A 24067-nucleotide genomic window follows, 5' to 3' on the forward strand; every position below is an offset into this window, starting at 1 on the left:
GCGGGGTTTGGGTCAAGTATGCCTTTAAAGCTAAGCTAAAAGTTTCCATCGATAGTGTCAAGCTAACTGCTTGGTTGGAAGAGAAGAAAAACTATAGGTTAAGAAGTTTTAGAAAACAGCAACAATGATTCGAAATAGTTCCTTTAAATCATTATGAGATTTGTAGCTGTATCTAACAGTATCCCAAAGGGTGAAACTGTAACTTCCAGCGTAGCGCATGATTTGAAGGTAAATGACTTCAATCTTATTGCTAAACAGTAGATAGGAAAAAACAAGGACATGAATACTTTTATACATATTTGAATGTGAGTGTACATGTAGCCTGAAAGAGAAAACTTGCTTAAATTTTCTTTATAGAGGGAGATTTGTATTTCTTTAATACTTCTTCTAGTCAGAATAAAGCGATAAAAAGTACAAAAAGATCCCTGGGGTTTAGCAGGTTGACATATATTTATTCATTTAGTTTTCATTTTTATTTTTTCAAAGAATTTACCTAACACAGGTAAGAAATAAAGGGTTTTATTTGTTTAACCTGTTTATTTATCTGTAATATTTTTAATAGATTTTTGATTCAGCTGGAGGACATGGATTTGCTGGTGTCCAGAATTCAGCCAACTCTACTGAGGTAAGATATGCCTGTCCTCATTCTGCACCATCTTGTTTTTAAATTCCTGAATGTATTTCACTAAGTGTATGATGAGGCTGGTTCAGAAACCCTACAGAGGTTCATAAAATGCAGTTAGTGTTAGATGGCAGGATTATAATTTTGCTAATGAAACCACTTTAAGTTTCTGAACATGCATGGTAGCCTTTTTTAAAAAAATAATAATATATAAAAAAAAAATCCCTAGACGCTTCTTCACAGCACTCGTCCTTACAGCATGTACACTGTCTGAGAGAGATTTGGAACCGAGTTTGTTTGAAAGCATGCTTCACACTATGGCGAAACCCAAGGTGTATTTTCCCCCTTTGCCTACTTGAACAGAACGTGTGTATTTTGAGTATAAAGGCAAATAAAGGCTAATTAAAGTCTGTGGAGCATACCAGCAGAGAAGTGAGAGTTAATATATAGCTGGAGATTGCCCAAGTAAAGGAAGAGGAAGCGGCATCCCCTCAACAGCACTACCCAGTAAATAGCTGCGGCTGATGTTCTCCGGTGCCCAGGAGGAGGAGAGCTGCTGCTCGTCCCTGCCTGGTGTGAGTCATGGTCCCTCTCAGCTCCCGCAGCCTCCCTGGGGATAACGTCGCCGTCCCCCGGTCTGGAAGCAAAGCAGGACGCTCCAAAATCCATAACTGCATACATGTAGGACCACTGAGTGTTGCCTGTGTACTGCAGGGCTTACAGAGACAGAATCCTTCTCTCCCGGTAGGCTTGTGCAGGCTCCAAATAAAAAATTCAAATTAAGTCTTAGGCACAGGGTTTCTGGACTCTGTTTTCTGTATGGTATAGCTGGATTTCTTTAATGTCAACATGTGCCAGACTCAAAGGGGTCTTTGTCTTCCCATCTACCCTGTCCCTTTTCCTTCTTTGTTCCTTGAACCAGATATTCCCCTGATGCAGTTTAAAACTTGAAAGAAGACTTTAAAAAAATCATACTACAGTACTGTTCCCTTTCAGTTTGTGTACCAGGTATTAGACAAAAAGTCAAAATCTGCATTTAAAATGAAATATTGCTCTTGAAAATGATTAACTGTAATGAAGAGCTGTAATGAATCTCATGAGGAAGGTTTGGACAAAGTTCATAATTTCTCATTGGTTTTTATGTTGGTTTTTTGTATCATTATGTGCTACATGGTTTATTTTCTCATCAAGCGCATTCATTTAATGGCTAGGTAAGAAAGAAATATGTAATTATGCAGAAGTTATACCACTGAGAGAGGCGTCTCCCACTGACAGCAGCTAATCCTATAATGCTGTTTTGCCTCCTGAAAGTATCTTCACATTTTGTCTGTTCTTTGAAGAAGTATATTGAAACACCTGAATTCCCATAGTTATTTGACCACTTGCTTGTTATTTCCTGGGGTGGGAAAGTATTTGAACCAAATCACTCCTCTCTTTTCAAAATAAGTTATAATTATGAGGGATTTCTGGGTGAAATGATCTCCTGTAGAGAACACTTACAAATTCCTCCAGAATGTACCATTGGGTGTGGTGTGAGATGGCATCCATTTCCCACCTCACGGACAGCAAACACAATTCGTTCCTGTCCGGTCCTGTTAAAACATGGAAAGGTTTGGTCCCTCCTAAATCTGAGAAGAGGCATAATCTCTTGGGTGCACCCCCTGAAGGTTTCTCCCGAAGGGCTGTGACTCCAGTCCCTCGGTTTAGCGCCGACCCCCTCGGGGCTGGGAGGCTGACGGTGCTGCCTTGTGCAACGGGGTCTGCTGTGGGTCTCCTGTCCTCTGGCCTAACAAGAGCGTTTGCTCTTCCTGAACCCTTCTGAGGAGGCAGAGGAAGGTTTTGAAGGTGCCAGGGAGCAGGCAGAATGAAGTCCTCTCCCTTTGGTGCCGTGTCAGGGAAGGGACAAGGTCTGGCTTCTTGACCCAGCTCTGGATAAAAGCAGCCTTCTCCAAATTCAGGCAGGGGCTCACAGCCCCACTCCCTAGGCGGAGGGGACCGGCAGGGGGGCAATGTCGCTGCAGATTTTGGGCCAGGTTTTTACAAAGTTTAGCAGGGTTGTGTTTCAAGACTAAAAAACCCCTCCAGTTTAGGTGCTGAAGCAGAGCTCTGGAGCTCAACCTTATTTCTAGAAAAACATTATTATTATTATCATTATCATTATTATTATCATCTCAACCTTATTTCTAAAACCTTTTTTTTAATGGGAATTAAGTATAGCGTGGGCATTTTTAAGCTCCTGACATTTTGATGAATCATATGACAACTCAGAAATGATTCATCATAACTCTGAAAACCGTTACTTTGGCATCAGCCCGGTTTCACTGGCTGATTTCAAATGAAAAACAAAAACAGCATCAAAACTTTTATAAAATGCTACCTGAAGAGCACAGTGAATGACGAATAAAGTGTGCCAGGGAGGCTATATTTTCCCTGAAAAGGATGTTAAAACCAGAGGCAAATAGTGGGAGGAAATTATGAAGTAACCTATTGGTCCTGCAGCAGCCCTGTGGCACAACGTGTGACAGTCTGCAAATCCTGGCGCCTGTTTCTGGAAAATTGGATGGGTTGTTATAACTTTAAGTGGCAATGAATGAATGAACTATTGTAGAATTAGTCACTGCAGGCATAACAGGAAAAAAAATCTCTTTTCGTGTCAGATTTTCTGAGATGGAAAATGTGGATGAAGCAACAGGACCTTGACTGCAGTTAAGGAACATAGTCATGTTTAATAACAGAGTCGAGTTTATCTCAAGGCGTATGCTTGAGCACCAGTGTACGTGGCAAGGAAAGGGAAGTATCTCACATTGGCTGCAGAACTTTCTGTCCTGTCTTAAGAGCTTGCGGGAAAAAAAGTGGCATTAAACCTATTTCTCATCGCCTTAATCAACTATGTTTTGGGGTTTGGTTTTTTCCATCTCTGGCAATAGTGAGATTTATTTCAGTTGCACAGATTTGAAGAACTACTGTTGCAGTGCAATAAACCATTGTGGTAGTTACAAACCTCTGAGCTACTGGGAGCATCTCCCTAGCTGAGGCAACGTAGCTTCGGTTTTCCCTGGAGGAAGCCATCAGAGAATTCAGTCTGACTCATTCCTGCTAAACTCTCGCAGCCTGCCTGCCTTGCCCTTTCTCCTTTCTGTTATTACACGGTGGAAGGAGATGAGCGTTTATTCCCAGGCACTTGATTTAGTGCTTTCTGAGAGGACCAAGCTTCTACGGGAATTATCTTCTTCAACAACACCAGTGTTATGAGCAGTCTGGAACCACAGCCACCGTGGTGAAACTTCGCCTGGTGTAGATTTCATCGCTCCATTAATTGCAGTAGCATAACAGGATTCCTGTTATGTATAGTAGTTGCTGGATTTTAGTAAGGTTTCCATGGACCTGTGTTAATTGAAATTTCATTTTCAATTAGTTAAAAGGGACAGCTGAGCAAGAGATATAAGATTCATGAATGCCATTAGTTCATTAATATTATTCCGCCAAAACCAGTGTTACTCTGGCGTTACATTATTACTGTGCCATACTCTGGGTTGGCTGCAACCTGAATTTCTGCATTGTTTGGTAATTACCTGGACAGGATTGCTTACTACCTCATTTTCACAGCCATGGTTGTTATTTGGAAAAACAAAATAATATTGGTCTCTCTGTTGCTACTGGTAGATTGTTGTCAATAACTTTGCTGCCTGCAGCAAGGGAAGCAGTCCCTGTGCAGTGATTTTACCACAGCTTTTAATTGCAGTGCACCCCTGGGCTTGTGTCCCTGCAGAGCCGGGAGGAAGAACTGCATAGTCAAGGGGCTTTATGTAGGCAACAAAACCCACCAACCCAAACAAACAAACAAACAAAAATACAAAGAGAAAGCATTAGGGAGGTAGGCACTCCTGAGAACAGCTCAGGGTATCTTAAGATATGTCTTGGGTGGCAGTTCTGCCACTTTACGGCCTTATTGTCCTTTTCCATTTACTGTAAGGGGAATCAAGGGACCCTATCTGCGTAAACTTAAATGCCTTGACGTGAGTATTTAAGTGACGTGCTGAATAGGCAGACCTAAATATATAGGTGAAACTCCAAATTCTGAACAGCTCTCAGTGTTTTTCTTCTCCTTGTGTGGCTTCCTTTGAAACCTGTAGCCTGAAGTGCAGTACAGGAGAAAGTGTGAAAAAGAAGGGTGAGAAAGTGACAGGGAATTTATTCAGGGTGGATGTTGTTATTTGATCAAGCAGAGTGGCTTTGGAACGAGGGTGAATGTGAGGCAAAATGGTAAACAGGCAAATACCCCGTGCTACCTATGAAACAATATGTTCTTACACTGTAAATAGAATAGGAACACTTTATTCCTGCTTTAGTCCTTTATGTTACGGCAAGCCTTGCTCCACAGTGCTCTCTGCTGGAAGTTTACTATGATACCATTTTCTGTCAAAATTACAGTAATTCCGGGGTTTTTGCATTTGTTAATTAGATAAAATTGTAGTAGTCAATTCTTCTTAAGAATTTATTCCCACTGCGATATAATATCAGGTAGCTACATATTTTCACTTCGAGTTAAATCACGATTAATATAAGATAAAGGCATAAAAGCCCGTAACGGGAATGCAGAGGAAGTGCAATCCATTCTCAAGAAAATCAAGTCTTCGACAGTGAATGAGAGCAGGTGGCAGAACTTTGTCCCTGTCTTGCCATGGGAAAATGCACAGTACCGTGTCTAAATATATATCCACTGCAAACAGCCAATGTAATTGTACTTTTGGGTTTTTTTGCAACATCCACATATGTTGTACATTTCTCCCTTGTTTCCAGCAGCAAGTCGATGACTTTTTGAATGTCTACTGCTCAGTGCCAGAGAGCATCCAGAAGGAGAGTGCTTGGGAAACACAGACGTATGTTCACTTCTGTGACGGCCAAGGAGTGGCGCTGACTCTCAAGCCAGAGCACAGGGTGGAAGATGTTTTGTCTTTGGCATGCAAGGTACTCATTTTTTGTGTATGATTGCACCTTGTTAATAGCTGTGGACTTGAGAAGGAACATAATATATCAGAGGATGCCTAAATAGTGAGAGCATAATACCAGCATCTCCCTGTCACTGTATTAAGGCACATTGCTCTGTTTCCTTTAGTTGTGTTATTTGTGTATTGTAGCCAAGGTAGCAAGGTTGTGGAAGGGTTTTCAAGAAGCGTTGCTCGAGACAGCGCACAGTGAATGCTTAAAGAGCGGTCACGATTTGCCAGGTAGTCAGCCCCTGAGAAATCTCAGCACGTGTCCACTCTACGTTGTCATTGCAGCGAACCCAGTTGTTCTGTGCAAATTAATCACAGAGGAGTAACAGGGACTGGTTGAGTTAATGCCAGGAGATTAAGACATTTAAGACTGCTGTGACAAAGGCCATCAGATATGTTTGCTTCTTAAGCGACCTTTTTAAGCTTTTAATTAAATATCAGCTCTACTTCTGAACTTCAAAGAGTGCATTCCCCTCTGAAAGTCAGTGCCAGCAATTTGAGAGGGATTGTTATAGATCTTGGGACAGAAGACTGAGTCACAGGTTGAACGTAAAGTAAAAATACTGATTTGAACTACAGACAAAAGACCAGCACCTCTAGAACGTCGCAATGTACCTGGCACCTTTGTCTCCATGTGTGTCAGTTCTTGAATTTAGCTCTAACTTCATGATTCAAGTCACTTACATTATGCAAACAAGCTTTTTGGAAAAACTAGATTTTTACTCCTAAGTTCTGTTTTCTGACAACTGGTAAATATAGTTTATTTACTTCACAAGTAAAGCTGAAAAACAGGGAAAAAAGGAGTCCTGCTCTGTATAAAATCCAGTGGTAGCTTTTAGCATAGTTGGTGTGAACTTTCAGGTAAGCTCAATTCAACTGGATTGAAGTTAATGAATTTTGAGGCTTCTAAAGGAGGAAAGGACGCAATTTAATGGCTCTTTGCACCTGGTAATGTTGTAAACAAACAAAAAAAAATTATACAAGTTTTTAAAAATCCAGGGTGAACTATAGTTTTTAAATCAAAATAAGCACACTGATTTAGCCATGTCACAATGCGTCTCCATGGCATCACAAAGAAGAAATTATCTTCTCGTTGCTTTTGCTGGTGGAAACTGAATCCTGGAGAAACAGTTTAATGCCTGGCTTTACTTTTTAAAAATTCAGTGTACCTGGTCAGGCTAAAGGGATTGTCTGAGACATTATTTGACCACCAGATGGCACGGTAGAGCTGAAACATTTGGAAGTCGTTACGGTGACATGCAAGACCCCTGAAAGAGGAAATAAAATTTATAAATGTAAAATTAAGTTGAAAAGGAAATTCCTTACCTCTCTTACTCCATCATTCCAAAATATTTGTAATTGTAAAGCTGACTTTTAATTTTCATTGTCTGTATCACATGAAAATTTAGTTTTAAATTATTTGGTTTTTTTCTTAAACGTTTTTCTGTTTTATTTTTTCTTTCTATTCTGTGTGTAAAGCTTTTCATAAGCATTCTCTAATGCTGAATACTTTCTGCTCATCTATCCTGGTTCTTTTCCTTCTTACATTTTCATTCTGCTCTGGTGAGTGTAAGGAATCTTTCTTCTTAACAGAACATGTTTGAATGCTATGTGTATAAGGATAAAGTTCAAAGGGGTGATTGTTTTTTCTCCCTTCATTCATGCTTTATGGGGTTTATACTTTTCTCATTTCTGTTTTCCATCTGAGGCTTTTGGATAAGACGTATACAAAAAAAAAAAGTGCATTTGAATACAATTGTTCAGGATGCAGAACATATGCAACTCGTAAACTGTTACACATAATGAAATGTTAAGGTAATTACTAGTTACTCAGTAGATTTAGATTTTGTAAGCTGCAGAGATACGTTAAAGAGGTTAAATAATCCTCAGAGATGCAGTCATTCCTCCTCTTTTAGAAATGTTGCTTCCTCCTGTTTTAGACATGTTGCTCTATTAATATGCTAAAATGAAATGTTTTTGCACTGGTCTCACCACCATCCCGATTTTCAGAGAGACTCCCATCAGGGGCTCGACACTTTCAGGCTAATATCCTTTGGGAATATTCCTATTTCCCTTTGACTTCCTGTTGAGACAGGATTTTTGCTTTGACCTCACGTGGTGAAAAAAAATAAGTGAAACTCTCTGATCGTAGATGAAACCCAGCAATAAAAATAAAATCCAATAAAGGCAAACCCTTAGGGAACCTGCTTCCCATCCTATCCCCTCTCCTAACAGCCCATACATGCGTATACATTTTCTACATCAGAAGAAAAAGTTACTGAGCAGAACCGAGTCATTAAAAGTAGTCACAGAAAAAGATGGTTGTGAGTGTAAGTTCAAAAGGACAGAAAACAGTTGTGATATCTTTGGAAACATATAGCAGTGCTCAGTTAATCTAATAGCCAAGACATAGTGTTTATGAAAGGATATGGGAGGAACGTAAGCGAAAATGGAAATTGCACTTGAACCTTATCTTCTAAGCAATGCAGCTAGTTTTATTTATACCACAAAAATAGTTAGAAAATGACTTGAGGATTGCTTTTGCATGATTTCTAAAGAGCTTTTTGTGTGTGTGTGTGTGTCAATTCTTTGTCTTCTGGGATTCTGGAAATAAATAACAAATTCCAAACCCCATTCTCTTTATTCCTTAGATGAAACAGCTGGAGCCAAGACACTATGGCCTACAACTCAGAAGACTCGTTGATGAAAATACTGAGTATTGTGCTCCTGAACCATACGAATACATAGTAGACCAGGAAAGTGTGACTCTTTTTAGATAAAGCTCCGTGATGTCTGTAACTACAGTTGAATTATCACCTACGAATATGTGTGATTTAGATCTAAAATAAGGTTTTAAAGCTATTCCTGGATTGCATTCTGCCATCCTCGTTCACACAGGCCATGCCTATGCAGACATTTGGGTGGCTAGGCACTGCAAACACTCTCTTCAAGAACTGTTTCAAGATTTAAGTGGGGCTTCTGGTACAAAAGCAAAGTGTCAGTCTCTACTTCAGGCTGAGTTTTCTATCTTTAGCTTACTCTGCATTTAGTCCCACTGATACTGGTGACGCTTGCACACTAACACAGTTCTCTGTGTAAAGACAGCAAGTTTTGACTCTTTATTGATGCAAAGAATATTGTGCTTATTGCTCATGCTGTACCTTTGGGTTTTGATGCTTGCAATTTCATAATTTGATGACTTCTGTTATTGTTTTTTTCCAACAGGTATATGATGAAATAGAAATTTGTCCATTAAATGTTTATCACGTTCATCTTACAAAGACTGAAAACATAACGGATTTTGGTAAGCTCTCAGGAATTTTTCTTTTTATTCTTCTCATTGCTTACTTTCTCTCTTCAGGACTTTTCTGTCTCTGAGAGCAGGTAGAGCTATCCTTGATAGCTCGAAGTCTGAGTCTGCAAAGGACTCGAGGCATTATAACTGTTGTGGTTTAACCCCAGCCGGCAACTAAGCCCCACCCAGCCGCTCGCTCACTCCCCCCCGGTGGGATGGGGGAAAGAATCAGAAAGGTAAAAGTGAGAAAACTTGTGAGTTGAGTTAAAGACAGTTTAATAAGTAAAGCAAAAGCCGCACACGCAAGTAAAACAAAACAAGGAATTCATTCACCACTTCCCACCAGCAGGCAGGTGTTCAGCCATCCCCAGGAAAGCAGGGCTCCATCACACGTAATGGTTACTTGGGAAGACAAACGCCATCGCTCTGAACGTCCCCCCCTTCCTTCTTCTTCCCCCAGCTTTATATGCTGAGCATGATGTCATATGGTATGGAATATCCCTTTGGCCAGCTGGGGTCAGCTGTCCCAGCTGTGTCCCCTCCCAACTTCTTGTGCACCCCCAGCCTCCTTGCTGGTGGGGTGGGGTGAGAGGCAGAAAAGGCCTTGACTCTGTGTGAGCGCTGCTCAGCAGTAACAAAAACATCTCTGTATTATCAACACTGTTTTCAGCACAAATCCAAACTATAGCCCCATACTAGCTACTATGAAGAAAATGAACTCTATCCCAGCCGAAACCAGGACAATAAAAAAGACCCAGACTGGTTGGTTTACACTGGCCAAACGCATTTCTTATGTTTGGGAAGGGTCCACTTTCTAATTCTGCTGCACTGGCCAAATAATTCAAGTGTGGAATTGTCAGAAGACAAATGTCCTTTGCTAGGATTAATACAATCGGTCTCAGTCAGGCCATGGTCAAGGTCTGCCCTTTTCATTTTTGGTAGTGGGATCCTCTGTTGGCACAGTATCAAGAGAGTGTCCTTTGGTACAAATTCTGACAGGCTTTTTATCTGTGGGAGGCAGTTGTGCCTAGGAATAATTATATACTTTGCAAAGATACCTTTGTAAGGCAGCTGTGTGCTGTTCTTTAGCTGCAAGTCTGTTGGTATAAATTATTCCTTGCTGGGCTGTCTCACTCACTGGTCTATATGGATTTGCTGCTTTATAGTTTGGGTTTCCAGTTTTTGGATCTGTTCAAGACACCTCTATAGCTGATGAACACACTGCAGAACTCTTACCATAATGATGAGCTGTGTTATTGAAATGTCATATGGGCCTGAGGTAGAAAATATTTTTTTGAAATGTAATTTGGTTTTTTTACAGCACAGCATGACATTTCCTGGAAGTTGAAAAGTCGTATTAACTTTAACAGGCCTTACAATGACTGAGAAACAATGTGATAATTTCTCTATGCTCTGTGGGTGTGTTCTCATGAACAGTATCCTCCCTCTGGTTGTGTAGAGTCTACTAAATACACAAAATAAAAGGGAAATGTTTCCGAGAAAGTTTATTTGATTTAAACCTTTTTTTCTTCAGGCTTTGCTGTCACAGCACAAGTTGATGAAAATCAGCATCTCACCCGTATATTTGTAAGTGATGTTCTCCCTGATGGACTGGCATACAAGGAAGGTATTGTATCATATTTATGTTTAATACTGTGCTTCATTATCTTTTTAAAGTCCCAAAACATGAAGGAGCTTTAGTACTGCTGTCTGAAATGGTTCTTGGCTTTTACTATTCATAGTTTTCTTTCCTGAAGACCATGGAAAGTATGTGATATTAGGAAAGATAAGGTACACAGAGTAACTGAATTATACTTTCAATATAGCGGGGAAAGTTCTTGTTCACCCTTGGAGACAAAGTCTGTGTTCAGCCATCCAACCACGTGCTTTTGCACAGAGGAACAGGCTGGAGAAAGAGTTCATCTCACACTGGGGAACCTCATGGGCTTGGTCAGTCTCCAAGACCCATCACTTCCACTTTTGCTGGCAATGAAAAGTAGCCTCCCTCCCCAAAATAGTTTTCTGCATACGTTTCTGTGAGTGCCTTCTCTACTGCGCTGCTCAGAAACCATGCTTCTCTTCATTGACACAGCAGGATCACGTGTGTTCTGCTCTCTGAAAAATGGAGAGACAAACCCAGAAAAATGGAGACAAAGAGTTTCATTTGCTACCTGAGGGTAAAGACCACTTGGTTGTGGCTGACCTTGAAAGGCAGCGGTTGCCACTGTTTAGATTTGTACAAAGGCTGATAAAGACTCCATCCGCTGTTTTCCAGTTTTGCATGAATGATTTGATCTGCATGACTAGTGCTTTGTTCTTCCCAGATAATGAGATATGTGTTATGGTGCTGTACACTGGTGGTATCCAAGTCGTGAGAGGTGCCTCTATTCTAATCTTCTTGAAAGTTGTGCTGCCCTCCCACCCACCAAATTCTGTAGCATCTTTAGAAAGAAACAACTCGATTGCTGTACTACGTGTAACACCTATCAAAGTAAGCAAGAGGTTGATCTGTATAATTATAGCAGAAATAAAGCTCCCATCGATTCTAATGGACTTGTGGTTGGATTAGGCTATTTGAATTAAAACCACAAAAATAAAAAGTGAATCAGCGTAAGGTTTGGTTTGTGACCGTTTACGTTTTACATTCCCTCTTTTTCTTTTTTTCTTCTTTCCTCTCACATGCTCCCAGGGCTCCGAGTAGGCAATGAAATCCTGAGCATAAATGGAGAAGCTGTGTCTGATCTTGACCTCAGGCAGATGGAGTTACTGTTTTCAGAGAGAAGCGTAATGCTCACTCTGAGAATGAACCATTATGGGACCCAGCAACCCTTATGTGCGTCCTGGTCAGATGGCGACATTTCCAGGGACCCAAAGAGCTTGTTGCCCCCTCCAAACCAGTCACAGCTTCTGGAAGAGTTTCTAGACAACTTCAAAAAGAACACAGCAAATGGTAAGAGGTTGACAATAATTCCATTACTTTCACCTCACTTCCAATATCACTGTTTTTTAAAACTCAATTATGTTTAAAATTCTGTGCTTGCCTTAGTAAGAAACCCAAGTACAAATTGTTTAAGTTCCATTTATGCTCCATATCTGTCTGTTATTTTATTATTTTCTAGAAAGTAGAAATGGAACAGAATATGATCATTTCTGCAGGGAAATTATATTCTTTTAATCTGTTTGGCTGCACCATCCAGTATTATCAAGTGCTCTCTTAACTGTTCTGTGTCATCCCGGGTACCTCCAATACATCCATTTCCCAGGCATCGGTGGTTGAAAAGATGTGATGGCTTTCAGAGGCAGAAGTATTGTTCTGTGTTTACTATGCTTTACATATGGTAAAGTACCGCATACATTAAGGGTACCTTAAATGCAGTAATCATGTCACCTCAGAAAGGAGTCATTTAGCTCTGCTCCCACCCAATGATGTTATCATGTTCCTGTTAGATACAGCTGCTCACTGTGTAGAAGAAAGCCTATGAAAACAGCTTTCATAGGGATTGTTTTGCTACTACCTGCTCATATTTCTTACTCAACGTAATACCACTGTATTAAGCATCGAATGGAGGACATATCCTAACAGTGCTGTGTCAGGATGAGATCCTGATGGGTTTCCATCTGAGGAGCACCAGGCAGGGAAGGTGCCAAAAGCCTGTGTGGTAAGGACTGCTCCTGGATGACACCACGGCCCCCCAGCCCCAAGGAAGGTGCCAATGCTCACTGCTGGGTTGCCTTTTCAGCGGGAAATAGGAGGTGGCACGTAGAGGGGCACTGCCACGCTGGGTGGAGGAGAGCCGTGGTCGCCCTTCCCTTCCTTTAGCTGATCTTACTTCACGTGAGAAATACATCTTGTGATACCAGAATTCTTGTAAAAGCCTGTCTGAAATAGAAAGTACGAAGGGTTTTGCTCCCCTTCCTTCCCACGCCTTGACTATTTTTCAAACAAGATAGAACCAAATTTAACTCTAGTTTCTTGAGTGTAAAAGGTGCAGTTTCCTCGCTGCACCTCTGGGGGATGCTAGTAAAATTCTGCAGGAAAGCTGGCCAGGGTGCACTGCTGTGCAAGGAGAGTAGCAAGAGGTACAAAAAGGGGTTGCTGATTTTTGTATATAATTACGGTGGCAAGTGTTTTCTGATTGGATTTTTTTTTCGTAATTAAAAATGGGAGAATAAAAAGAATCACATAGGAGAAGTTGTTAGAGTGGATTTAATTATAAAGCAATTTTATTAGGTCATCTTTTGATATTAAAAGAAATCTGAATATAAGATTTGTGATACAGTAAGTAGCATCTCTCTCAGGGGCCTTATTTCAATTTAAAATGCCATTAAATTGACTAGTGGCACATAAAAGTTAGTGTCATAAAACAAAAATTATGATAGAGCTAATTAATTACATAATTATAGCAGGGCTATCATTCAGCTTGTTGGCTTGATATCATAAGCCAGCATTACCTGGAGTATTCAGTGTAATAAATGTATGTGTCCATTCACTAGATTCCTCATTCCTCCAGGATAAATTTGCAACCTGTGCAAATATTCCATTATAATAGGAAATTACTGGAGTATGTATTCTATTCTAAGCACTAGTGGGTAAAGGGACATAGTATATTTGCTTTTCTGCTTAAAAGCAGCTAAGGAAGATTTATTTTATTCTGAAAGGGAACAAATATTTCTAAATTAAGCTTCGTGAGAAGGACTTTCATATTTATTGAGTTCAGTGCTTAGTGTCTGATCACCTGATCGAGTTCAAATGGAAACAGAAGAAAATCGTGTTACTTTGAATTAATAGATAATCATAAAGAGTTTAACTGTTCTATGTCCTGTTACTCACTCGGGAGTTGAATAAGATTTTAGATAAGAAGAGGGGGTATTTAGTGATCCAAGCAGGGATTTGGAGGCCAGAGACTCTTAAATTCATATCCAATGTTTAATACTGTTCTGTCTCCTTTGGTAGAGTTCAGTGAGTCACTCTTAAGACCACAGTTTTCAAAAATACTTTCTGACATTTGCTTGTCCATGTTGAGCCTGTTCTTCCAAGGCAGCACCTTTGAAAGTCAGTTAGTGCCAGTGGAGGGGGACCTTTTTAAAAAATCAAGCACAATTTGGCTCAAGGTACATACCTGGAGTTAAAAAACTTAATGTTTCTGCTGTCACCTCCCTGTTTTTAAGAATTAACTAACTCTATTTATCTTTCTAGAGTACTATGAGGATTAATGAGCTAAAATTAATGAAGTGCTTGGAAAACGGAAATTTTCAGCACTCAGTCACGTGGTAATACCCTGCCCGGTGCTTGGTGACAACCATCAGGCAAAAGCAAAACAGAATTTACTTTAAATCACTGGCTTTGTATAACTTGGGTGGTAATAGTTTGTCCACATTTGTTTACTGTTTTGTAACTGCTTAGCATAACTCTGATGAATGCCTTTTCCTATGTATTCTGCTATGTTGAGGATACCCAATTATATCTCATGGCAAACTTTGGCAGCCTTTACTGTACAGAAGGGGAGTGATTGACTTTCTCCAAAGCCACTAACTCTGCCACTCCTAAAAATCATTCCCAGGGAATTTTCTGTGAGAGTGATTCATTTTCTCCAAGAGGTTGCTATACCCTTGTAGCTGTATTTTGGACCTGCTGTGGTCATATCATTTGATCTCCCACATGGCAACACTATGTGCTTGCTGCTTAGCCACTTGGCTAGTAATAAGCTTATCCTGGAAAAGAAATGAGATGAAATACTTTTAAAAAATGCATTCATAAATGTGGAAAACCAAATAACAGAGCAACTAAATTTGTTCCAAGCTCTAGTGCTGAGGAAATTAAACAAATATTTGTGTAGAGTTAAAAAAAATGAGGGAATTGGACTGGAATTCTTACAACTGTGGAGGAAAAAAATGCCTCATTTTAAGATGGCATGGATATTTGAGGAATAAACAACAGAGAAGGCACGAGAATTGAAAACTGTATATTTACGGCAACCCCGTGTGGGTTAATGGTATATCTATAGAGTGCTGAGGCAGGAGGTAGAAGCATTAGTAGGTGTCAAAACCCATTGCAGTATGTGAGTTGCTCTCAGAGTTGGGCAATTTTTTTTTTCCCCAGCAAGTGCCAAAAAAGCTGTCATTTCTGGTTAGCTGACACTGTTGAAATCAACCCTAATTTGTAAATAGATCTCTGTGATTAAAAGGAAAAAAAAAAGAAAAAAGCAGGGGATGGCAGTTTGGATATGCTTTAACAAGTTTCCATGAAGAAACACTTTCATCTGGGAGGGTTAGAGAGCTAAATGGGAAAGAAACCATTAAAAAAAATAAAGATGGACATACTGTTCCTTCGCTCCGCATTGTACTCCTCATCTTTGGGGTAGGGCACTTACCTTCTGTGCGGGGTCTGGGTTCCTGTCTGGTCCATCTTTCTAGAGGTGTGGTCCCAGGAGCGGTTAAGAAGGCTTACATGCTGCTGACAAGGGGGAGGCTTGCTCCTCCTCCTCCTCCTCCCCTGCACTGCCTTAGCCCTCCCTTCCAGCCCCATAGCACTCATCCCGCCCCTGTGCTGGCAGTGGCACTTGCTGGAGCCCTTGATGAAGCTAATTAAGAAGAAAACTTTCTTGTTTTCCCCCCCATGCAAATTCAGTGAGTTGAACCAGCGGGTGCAGAGGTCTGACAAGGGCCAGAGCCAGGTAAGCAGGAGGAGGAGGAGCAGTGAGCAGGCAGATGCCGGGGGAGAGCTGGTTGCAAGGAGGGTTACTGTCAGAGGCGGCAAGTTCTCCTTCAGCTGACCTTCCCGCAGAGCACCTCTCTAGCCATTTTGAAGCATGGGTTTTGCCCTCTGCTTTCCCACCTCTCGCACTGATCCCCAGACAGCAGTGTAGTCTGGGACATGCTGGTTTGAGTCGCTCCTGATGAAGCTATTTCACGTTGTATAAAGCATGGCTGGAGTCAGAGAGTCAGACTTCGTGCTATTTGACAAGTAGCTGGGATGTGTGCTGGAGAGGAGCAATGACATTTGAGCTCCTGACCTGCTAAACACTGAGACATTTTTGCAAAATGTTACTGCTTCAGGAGGAGGATCAGTGGTTTGAACGCTCATGTGGGAAGTGGCTCTTCTGTTTCCCAAGACATGAGCCACTTCTGATTTTAATCTTAGTAAGCATGCACAGAAGCAAAGCACATCAGTCGGCCACAAATTTAATGACTAAATTATTTTTAAAAATGTGGTCATAATAATAATTGGTTTGGATTAAATTCCAAGGTACTTTCTGTTTCAAATACGCATCACTGGATGATTTAGGTGCCTCTGTAAAGCGTAATTGCAACTCACAGCTGCTCCAGAAAACTGCTCCATTTGGCTTCGTCAGATACCACTGAGTTGAGGGAGGAAAAGGGAGACAGAGGTTGGCTCTGCAGCCAGCTGGCTGTATGCATGTCGCTGCGCACGCCTCTCCAGGTAGCACTCCCTGCATCCTCTTTCAGCCCCAACCCAGACTGAATATCAGAAAGACCTGTGTGTCCTGCTTTAGAAAAGAGATAAAGTCGGGAGGATGTGAAACTAAGGTGGCCTGTAGCCTCCAGCAGCTGGGGGCTGTGCGTGGAGCACTGGCTTGGACTGCTCTGCTTGTTGCTGTTTGCCCATAGTTTTTAAAGCATTTCGTAAGTGTCTTTTAATGTAATGTTCAAAGCATTTTGTAAACAAAAGTAAAACTAAAACTTAACTGAAAAGCACTTCTGAAATAACTTCTACTTTTAGTTCTTCCCAAATCAGGTCCTGTTTGTTTGCCTAGCTGCTGTTTCGACATTTAAATTCTCTTCATCGTGCTGTACGGCATGGCCTTCATTGTGCTGCGTGTGTGAGGAATCAAAGAAATTTATTTTTATTCTTTCACAGGAAACTCTTTTGAGCTCAGAAGAGGTGAATATTGCTTCTTAGCTTCCCAAGTCCCAAGGACACCCACAGTCCTGTTGGATGTGGGCCCTGATCTCTGTTAGTTGTGCAGGTCTGCACACATCACTCCCTCTTGCCTAGTGGATCTAATACCAGATATCCAGTGGGTTTGCGTGGTGTGAGGCAACACACTGGAAAAGCAGTGCGTCTTTTGAATGTAGACATGTAGTTGTCTATACAGCATGACTGCTTATCTGCCTGAAGATCGATGACTGCTGGGTTTTCTTTTTTTGACTCATTACCCAATTTACTTCAGCAGGAAGCCATGTAGATGTGATAGGACATGCAGTGGCTGTTCATCAAAGCAAGCTGAGAGGTGAGGTGTGTGTTCACAGTAGTCTCGGACAACCGTGGTAGGTTGGCTCCCGCTCTAGCTGTTTGCGTGCCATTAATGCAAGTGTCTTTTTCCTGTGCTCTTGTGAGTCACTAGGAAAAGATGAGGTCTGACCTGTGACAATACCTGGGACTGTAGCAGTGTAGAGGTTAATTCAAAGAAAGTGTTTGCCTCTTCAGAAACTGGATCTATAGGAGCACTTGTTGCTTACTGCATGTTTTGCAATACAGAGTGTTTCCCAAGAGTGGTGGTTTAATGAGTGCTTGCTGGCACTTGACAAACTGTCCTGTTGGCTTCCTGCTAGATGTGTATGCTGCAAATTAAATGATTGTTTATGCTTTAAAATGGGACAGCCTTAAATGCTCTTTGTTGTGCTTTTCTACTGAAAGAGCATTCTGTTCTGCTTTGCTAAATGCTGCTATGATTTAATCCCTGTGAAGTCAGTGGGCCAAGTTGTTTTTTCCTGGTGTAAACCCTATGGAGCTGCACCTTCTGGCTCAGTGACAATATGTAGGCATAAATCATGACATTGCCAGTCCTACTGAATTCTGTAGAGTGACAATATGGACAGCAAGGAGATTTATTAATGATAATAAAGTTAGAGACATCCACATATAGACCAGTGCCTTAGGCATAATTTAAAACACGTCAAACAGCAGATGTTCTGTGTTTCACAGAGGTAAGGTAGGTTGAGTAATTATAACAACTGTCTAAGCTAGCCACAAATTCTTGCTAAACTATTAAGTAACTTCTTTTTTCCCCCTTTTTCCTTTCTGTTTTCGTTACTTTTGTGCCTATAAATCTGAGATGGAGAAGAAAATGTACCACTAAGGTGGTACACTTGGTACCTTGGCAGGGCCAGCTCCATTTGCTTTCCAGCTCTCCTTGGTGCAAAGGACCTCTGAGAATGGCCAAAGCTGTCCCATGTGAGCAAACCCGCAATAGCAGCAGAAACCAGGAGAGGAGCCACTGACAGCACCCCTGCAGGTCCAGCAGCCCCAGCCTGGAAGACCTAATGGCAGTGGTGGGCTGCAGCCTTTGCTGACACTTGTAGAGGATGGTGGCCACCCAACATGGGCTCTGCTGTGTCTTCCTCCTCCATACCACAGCCACACATCTCCAGTTGTTGAACTGGAATAGAAGGGTGATGCACTAGCTACGGCTAACGCTGGCCTCCAGTGAGACTGTGTCTAAGCAGGCATTTGTTACGTGCTTAGGAAATGAATGTATTTAGGTAACAATTTGAGAAGCCAGTGTGAAGTGTTAAGCTTAAAACTGAAAAGCCTGAACAGATGTCTGACTGGCAGATACTTGGACACAAAAAGTTTAGAGAGTTAAAAAACCCTATAAAAACATACCATTGACGTGCAGGGGCTAATCAGGCATTGCTACAGAAGTGCAGGCAGCTATTTCCTATTATGTTGCTAGTTTGTATCTCCTGTTGATTACTGAATTAGAAAATGAGTCAAATTACTTTGCTTCACCATGAACAGTTAACCAACAAAGGAACTCCCAAGGGATCTAAAGGACTCTGCTCCAGCTTCAAAATGGATGTTTCTACAGATATTTAGGAAAAAAGAAAAGAAAAGAGAGCATAAGGCAGCCTACAGAAAGTCACACTTGCAGAAGTAGGTGGCTGACTGGAGCTAAGCCACTGTTCAGCATGTGGCCCAACATGTCTTAAGCAAGCTGTACGATACAAGAATATTTGCATGAACATACTGGCTTTTTCTAAACATGAAAATGTGGAGTGTTTGAAGAAGTGGTGTCACTTTCCTCACTGAAGGATGAGAACAAAGGAGAGAGACTTGTCCTGCTTGAGCATTTCAGACCCTGGCCTGAAGTATGAGTTTCTCGTTGTCTAGGCAGTATCAGATCTGCAAAACGAAGCAGCCTGGTTCCGTTGTCCTTCAGGAAGCATGTAGAGCACCTTCTGATGTTTCATAGTTTGCTCCCTGAAGCCAAAACGTATGAATGAGAGGGACCATGAAGGGAACCTTCTTGTCTGGCCTGTAATTGCATGTCTTGTTTGGTAACAGTCTTGTCAGTGACAGGCATCTAATAATTCTGTGTTTAAGAACCCTATCTAGGAAGACTGATGTTATGACAGCTGTATGCTAATTTTCTTTCCAGATTTAACATCTTGAATGACTTCCTGAATGAAGTTTCTAGCTACGCCAAAGAGTCAGTCATTACAGCCTTGAAGCTAAGCTGAGAATGTACCTTCCAGCCAGTCCCAAAATAGGTTACAAAATGCCTAGGACAACAAGAAGTGATAAAAGCCAAAATATCTTGCAGAGATTAAAAAAATTCTGAATTATTAAAATCCAGTGCATTTTATTTGTGTTTCTCTGACATGTTTAGTTTTAGTTTTCTAGAAACTGAAGTTACTTGTATTAGTAGACTCAAGTCATGTTAATTTAGCAATGAGAATTTGAGCTAGTTGGTATCTGAAGTTAGGTCAAAGGCTTTCAGAAGAACTTGAAAATTTCCTAGGCAAAAAGAAAAAGGGGTTTTTGAATTGGTAATAAATTTAGTATTTCACTATCTTTTTAACTGTTGGTTAAAGCAGCATGAAAGCTGTAAACCACTATACAGTTAATAACCACAGTTACTGCCCGCAAATTGTTTTGAATTTACTCCAGCATTGGAGTGTGAATGCTTAAGTAGTAATACTTGGCTGTGAGTACCAGCTGTGGGGAAACAACTGAACTGGCACTGTGCAATAGTCAAAAACTTACGTAAACTCCAGTTAAAATTGCTGAATTGAGCTAACATGAACACTCCCATAATTCTGGAAAACTTAGTTGGAGATTAACAAGAATCTGTACTCAGGGTCCATGGTACCTCAGTCATTTGCCCAGATTCATGGAGAACCCCAATGAAGATGAAAGGTGAATCAAATTGCTTTGGCTTTCAGCTTAAAGTGGTGGAGGATATGATGTGCTTCAATGGATATTTATCATCTGTGGCTGCAACCTACCTGAATTCTCTTAGATCTGTTTCCTTAGTGCAGAAGCTACCTGGAGACAGCTTTTGGTCTAGAAATCAAATGTGGCTGTAAAAACTCCTCATGAATAAGCTCAGTGTGTAGCAGCCATTTTTCATATGTCAAGGCTTGTACTGGTAGGACACAAGAGTGCAAAAAATTTATGTATTTATTTGTTTGTTTATTTATTGCTGCTGTGACATGCAGAGGAAATAGATCAACAGCTTGAGTTAAAGTAGGACCTTTCAGTGCACTTTTCCTAGGTGGAAATTAGCTCTCCACATGTCACTTGAGCTGGACCATTCTTGTGTTATGGGCTCTGAATTTTTTTCAGCTGACTTATCACCAAATTTATAATCAACCTTCTCTGGCCAAAGAGGGTTTAGAGAAAAAAACTGCTTTTGTATGAAGGCCTTAAAGAACTGTATGCATCCAAACACCTCCTGATGTTTCCAGACCTGGGCCTTCATGATGGAAACCCTGGAGCAACTCCTGTGTCCTCTCGTATCACAGCTTCACTAAACTTACCTAGCTTTATCCCCACACCTCATCTGCTAGACCTTCCTCGCTTTTACTAGCAATTTCTCCAGTGCAAATGGCCATTGTGGGACAGTTAATGAATCTTCCATGGGAGTTTGTCTTCTCCTCCCAGAACTCTCTTGCTTTTCTCCTTTCTCACCGCAGTTAATGTGCTTTTTGCAACTTAAGCAGAAATTTAAAGGGCTGCAGAGATTGCATGGGCTCTGTCCTGGCTGCGAGCTGCTGGGTGCCCCTTCCATGCTGATCCCAGGGAATAACATGAGCCCAAGAACTGAAAGGTCTGATCCTCACATAAGCAAGACATACGAGTTATTCATAACTGAACTAGTGAACCCAGAACCCTTCATATCTCTCTGGTGAAACTTGGATGCCTTCTTTAACAGAGATTGCGAGAATGTCTCTTGAAAGCCATTCAATAAATTCCTTTGGATCAACTGTTACTTTTTGAAAGATATTTCTTGAAGTCTTTCAGAAAGAAGAAGGATACAGAAGGAAATGCTTACATACCTATTTTTTAACTTCATTACAAAAGAGTAAATATACTGTTGAAAACCTGAAATATGTTTAGTTGTATTGAACCAAAAGAAATAAGCACATGTGTGCTACCTGCCAGGCTGAACCATTTAACTGAAGTTATGAGTACTAGTCTCCAGGGGAACATTTTTAGAGTTCACCACACTGATATTTCTCTTCTCCAGGCAATGCTGGAATGCTTCACCTACCACTCCCTGTTTTTCAGTAAGTCTGAAGGCATTAAGACCACCAAGGCTTTGTACCTTTCTGAGAGTTGGCTCAGACTTTAGTATTATTTGCACCAGGGATTTTGGAAATATTTGTTATCTTCTCTTGGAAGCTTACTTTTCTCTTGATAGTAACATTGGCTAGAAGAATATGGGAACTGCAAGCTTATCGTAATTAACTGATCAGTCTGGAGAATTCACACAACAATGAAAAATGCAGCTTTCCGTACACCTGGCTTAACTTTATTACCCAAATGTAATATCTCATTTCCATCTAAACCATGCAGCCGTGTTATGGAAACTCTCTGTAATGGGGAGAGGGAGAGTATCCTACATGCTGAAGATTGGCTGTGTTGTCTTTTATTGGCAGTTTCTAGAGCATTTGGGAATTAGTGAAAATATTGAATACATTCTTTCCTAGTGGATAGACTGGACCTCCTATAATTCCTTGTAATTATGGATCCTAATTTTTTTCAAGCTAAAATTCATATTAGTAGTCTCAGAAAGAAGTTGATGCCTACTTTATTGCTGTTTTGCAACATCTATCTGAAATCACTGGACAATACCAGTGTTTAAAAATGCTGTCAGTTGCTCTGATCTGACATCAGGGTATCTGTCTTTTACAGACTAGACCAAGCCCATCATAATTGCTTGAAGCTTTGTGTGTGTGTGTTGCCATATCTGAAGCGTCTAACTACTGCAGATTAAAAACTGCAGCAGAAAGGACGGGAAATGAGAGCCCCATTTCCCTCTCAAGTACCAGAGAACTACAAACAAGAGGAAGATCAGTTTGTAGCAGAGTAACCGCTGGAGTTAATAATGAACATCTGAGCTGGAATCAGCAAGCGACTGGGGTGTAGGACAAGTGTCGGGACTTCTTCACCAATGTGCACTTGTGATATAAGCATTCTCTTAGTCATAAACACTCTTTGCCAGGATCTTTACACACCAGCACTAAGGAAACTTAAAGTATTTCTTGTGCTCTACTGAACAGACAGAGGCTTCTGGCCATCTGTTTGCCTGTGCAGCTGTATTTAGGCAGCTGTGTAATATTTGTGCTACATTGGTGACAGAGGAACCTAGGTGGCAAGGAATTTCCAGACTCGGCGAGTCCAGTCCTCTGCTAGTCGAGGCTTTCAACAACCCTATTAATACATTTATCGTATTCCATTTTAAAATAGAATAGACTGTTTGCATTCTTTGCTCCCAGGTAAGCCTGTTCCAGAAATTTGTTCATGTGATGGTTGAAAGGCAGTCTCCTAATTGCCAGCATAGACATATTCCTGGACAATTTTATAACTGATCAGTATCTGCTGGCCTTGACCATTGTTTAAGTAGCTCTAGCTCACAATAATATGTTGTTAACCCCTTCTCCACACTTCCACATTTTTCTTCCTTTGATGTTTCCAACTGATGAGCCACAGCTTATAGAAGGAATTGTTCTGACTGGTCCCTGAAACTTTGTTCTATGCAATTTCATTCCGGAACTGTGGCTCCATCTTCAAGGTCATCCTGCATCTCCTTTATGCATCTCCAGTCATGCTCTTAATTAATGCTGTGTATTAACTTTGAACAATTAGAGTATTTAACCAGAGTACTTACTATTGTACTTTCTTTGCTGAGACGAATAATGAAAATATCAAGTAAAATTGATCCCCAACCCACCTTGGACAAAATCTAGCATTAGCCTCTCCCAGGCCTAGATATTCATTCAGACCAGTTTATTGTTATCTTACCTGCTAGCCGGTTCTGCCTTGTTTTAATTCCTATCCTTTTCATTTTATCTAATAATTTCCCTTGGGATATTATAAAGGTTGGTTTTTTGTTGGTTTGTTTTTTTTTTTTTAAACTAAGTTTCCAGAAGGTTGGATTTATCTTATGTTCTTTGTCTTTAAAAACATCTTTTATCAAAGGCAGATGTCAGGTTAGTTTGACAGTCTGTTTACCCATACTGTATGTATATAATTTTCCATTTATCTCCACATTTTTAATTTTTCTTTCCTTCAGTTGATTGTGAAAGCCTTAGGTTACTATGTAGGTCACAGATCTATAGTTTCCTGCATTAGATTTCCCCAACATTCTCGTTCCTTCTTTAAACATAGCTATTGCTTGTTATTCACCAGCTGCATAGCATCATCCTCTTTTCCCCATCATCAGTTGAATCATTTATTAAAATCCTTGCTCTTGAGTTTCAATTTCATACGCCAGGTTTTAAATGTTGAGAGCTAAAGAAAGTTCAATCCTCTGCTGAGTTGCATGAGTCCAACTCGGTTTGCATCCACCTCAGACATGGTCATTTTCTAGTCATTAATTGCTATCCTGCCTCACTCTTCCCTGTTGAGGACAGATTTCAGCCTGGGTCAGTTGTGTCTTATGTGACTAGCTTTACCAGGAGCTTTAGAGTCTGAATCTGTTTGCTGTAGTGAGTGTTTGGTGATATGGTAGGTGGATCAGGTGGAGTTGGGGATACCAGGAAAGACTCACAGCTACTAGCTGTTAATCAAGCATCTTACCTTAGCTGAGACAGACCCAGGTTCAGTTTCCTCGCCTGAATCTGACAGAGCAGGAAACTTCATCTCTCTCTCCTACATCATGGATGAATATCCTGGTGTCA

The 24067-nt window shown here is 40.8% G+C and overlaps 1 protein-coding gene across 1 annotated transcript in view; it reads left to right on the plus strand.

Moving 5' to 3' along the window:
• Nucleotides 1-24067, plus strand: part of TIAM2 (TIAM Rac1 associated GEF 2) — a 180829-nt gene that overhangs the window by 117522 nt on the left and 39240 nt on the right. The window contains exons 10-15 of the mRNA XM_050895201.1: nt 563-625; nt 5423-5590; nt 8271-8381; nt 8845-8923; nt 10449-10541; nt 11604-11864. Coding sequence (XP_050751158.1) covers nt 563-625; nt 5423-5590; nt 8271-8381; nt 8845-8923; nt 10449-10541; nt 11604-11864 — 775 coding nt within the window. The remainder of the gene's footprint in view (nt 1-562; nt 626-5422; nt 5591-8270; nt 8382-8844; nt 8924-10448; nt 10542-11603; nt 11865-24067) is intronic.

This window comes from Gymnogyps californianus, chromosome 3, assembly GCF_018139145.2.
Source record: "Gymnogyps californianus isolate 813 chromosome 3, ASM1813914v2, whole genome shotgun sequence".
Lineage (NCBI taxonomy): Eukaryota > Metazoa > Chordata > Aves > Accipitriformes > Cathartidae > Gymnogyps > Gymnogyps californianus.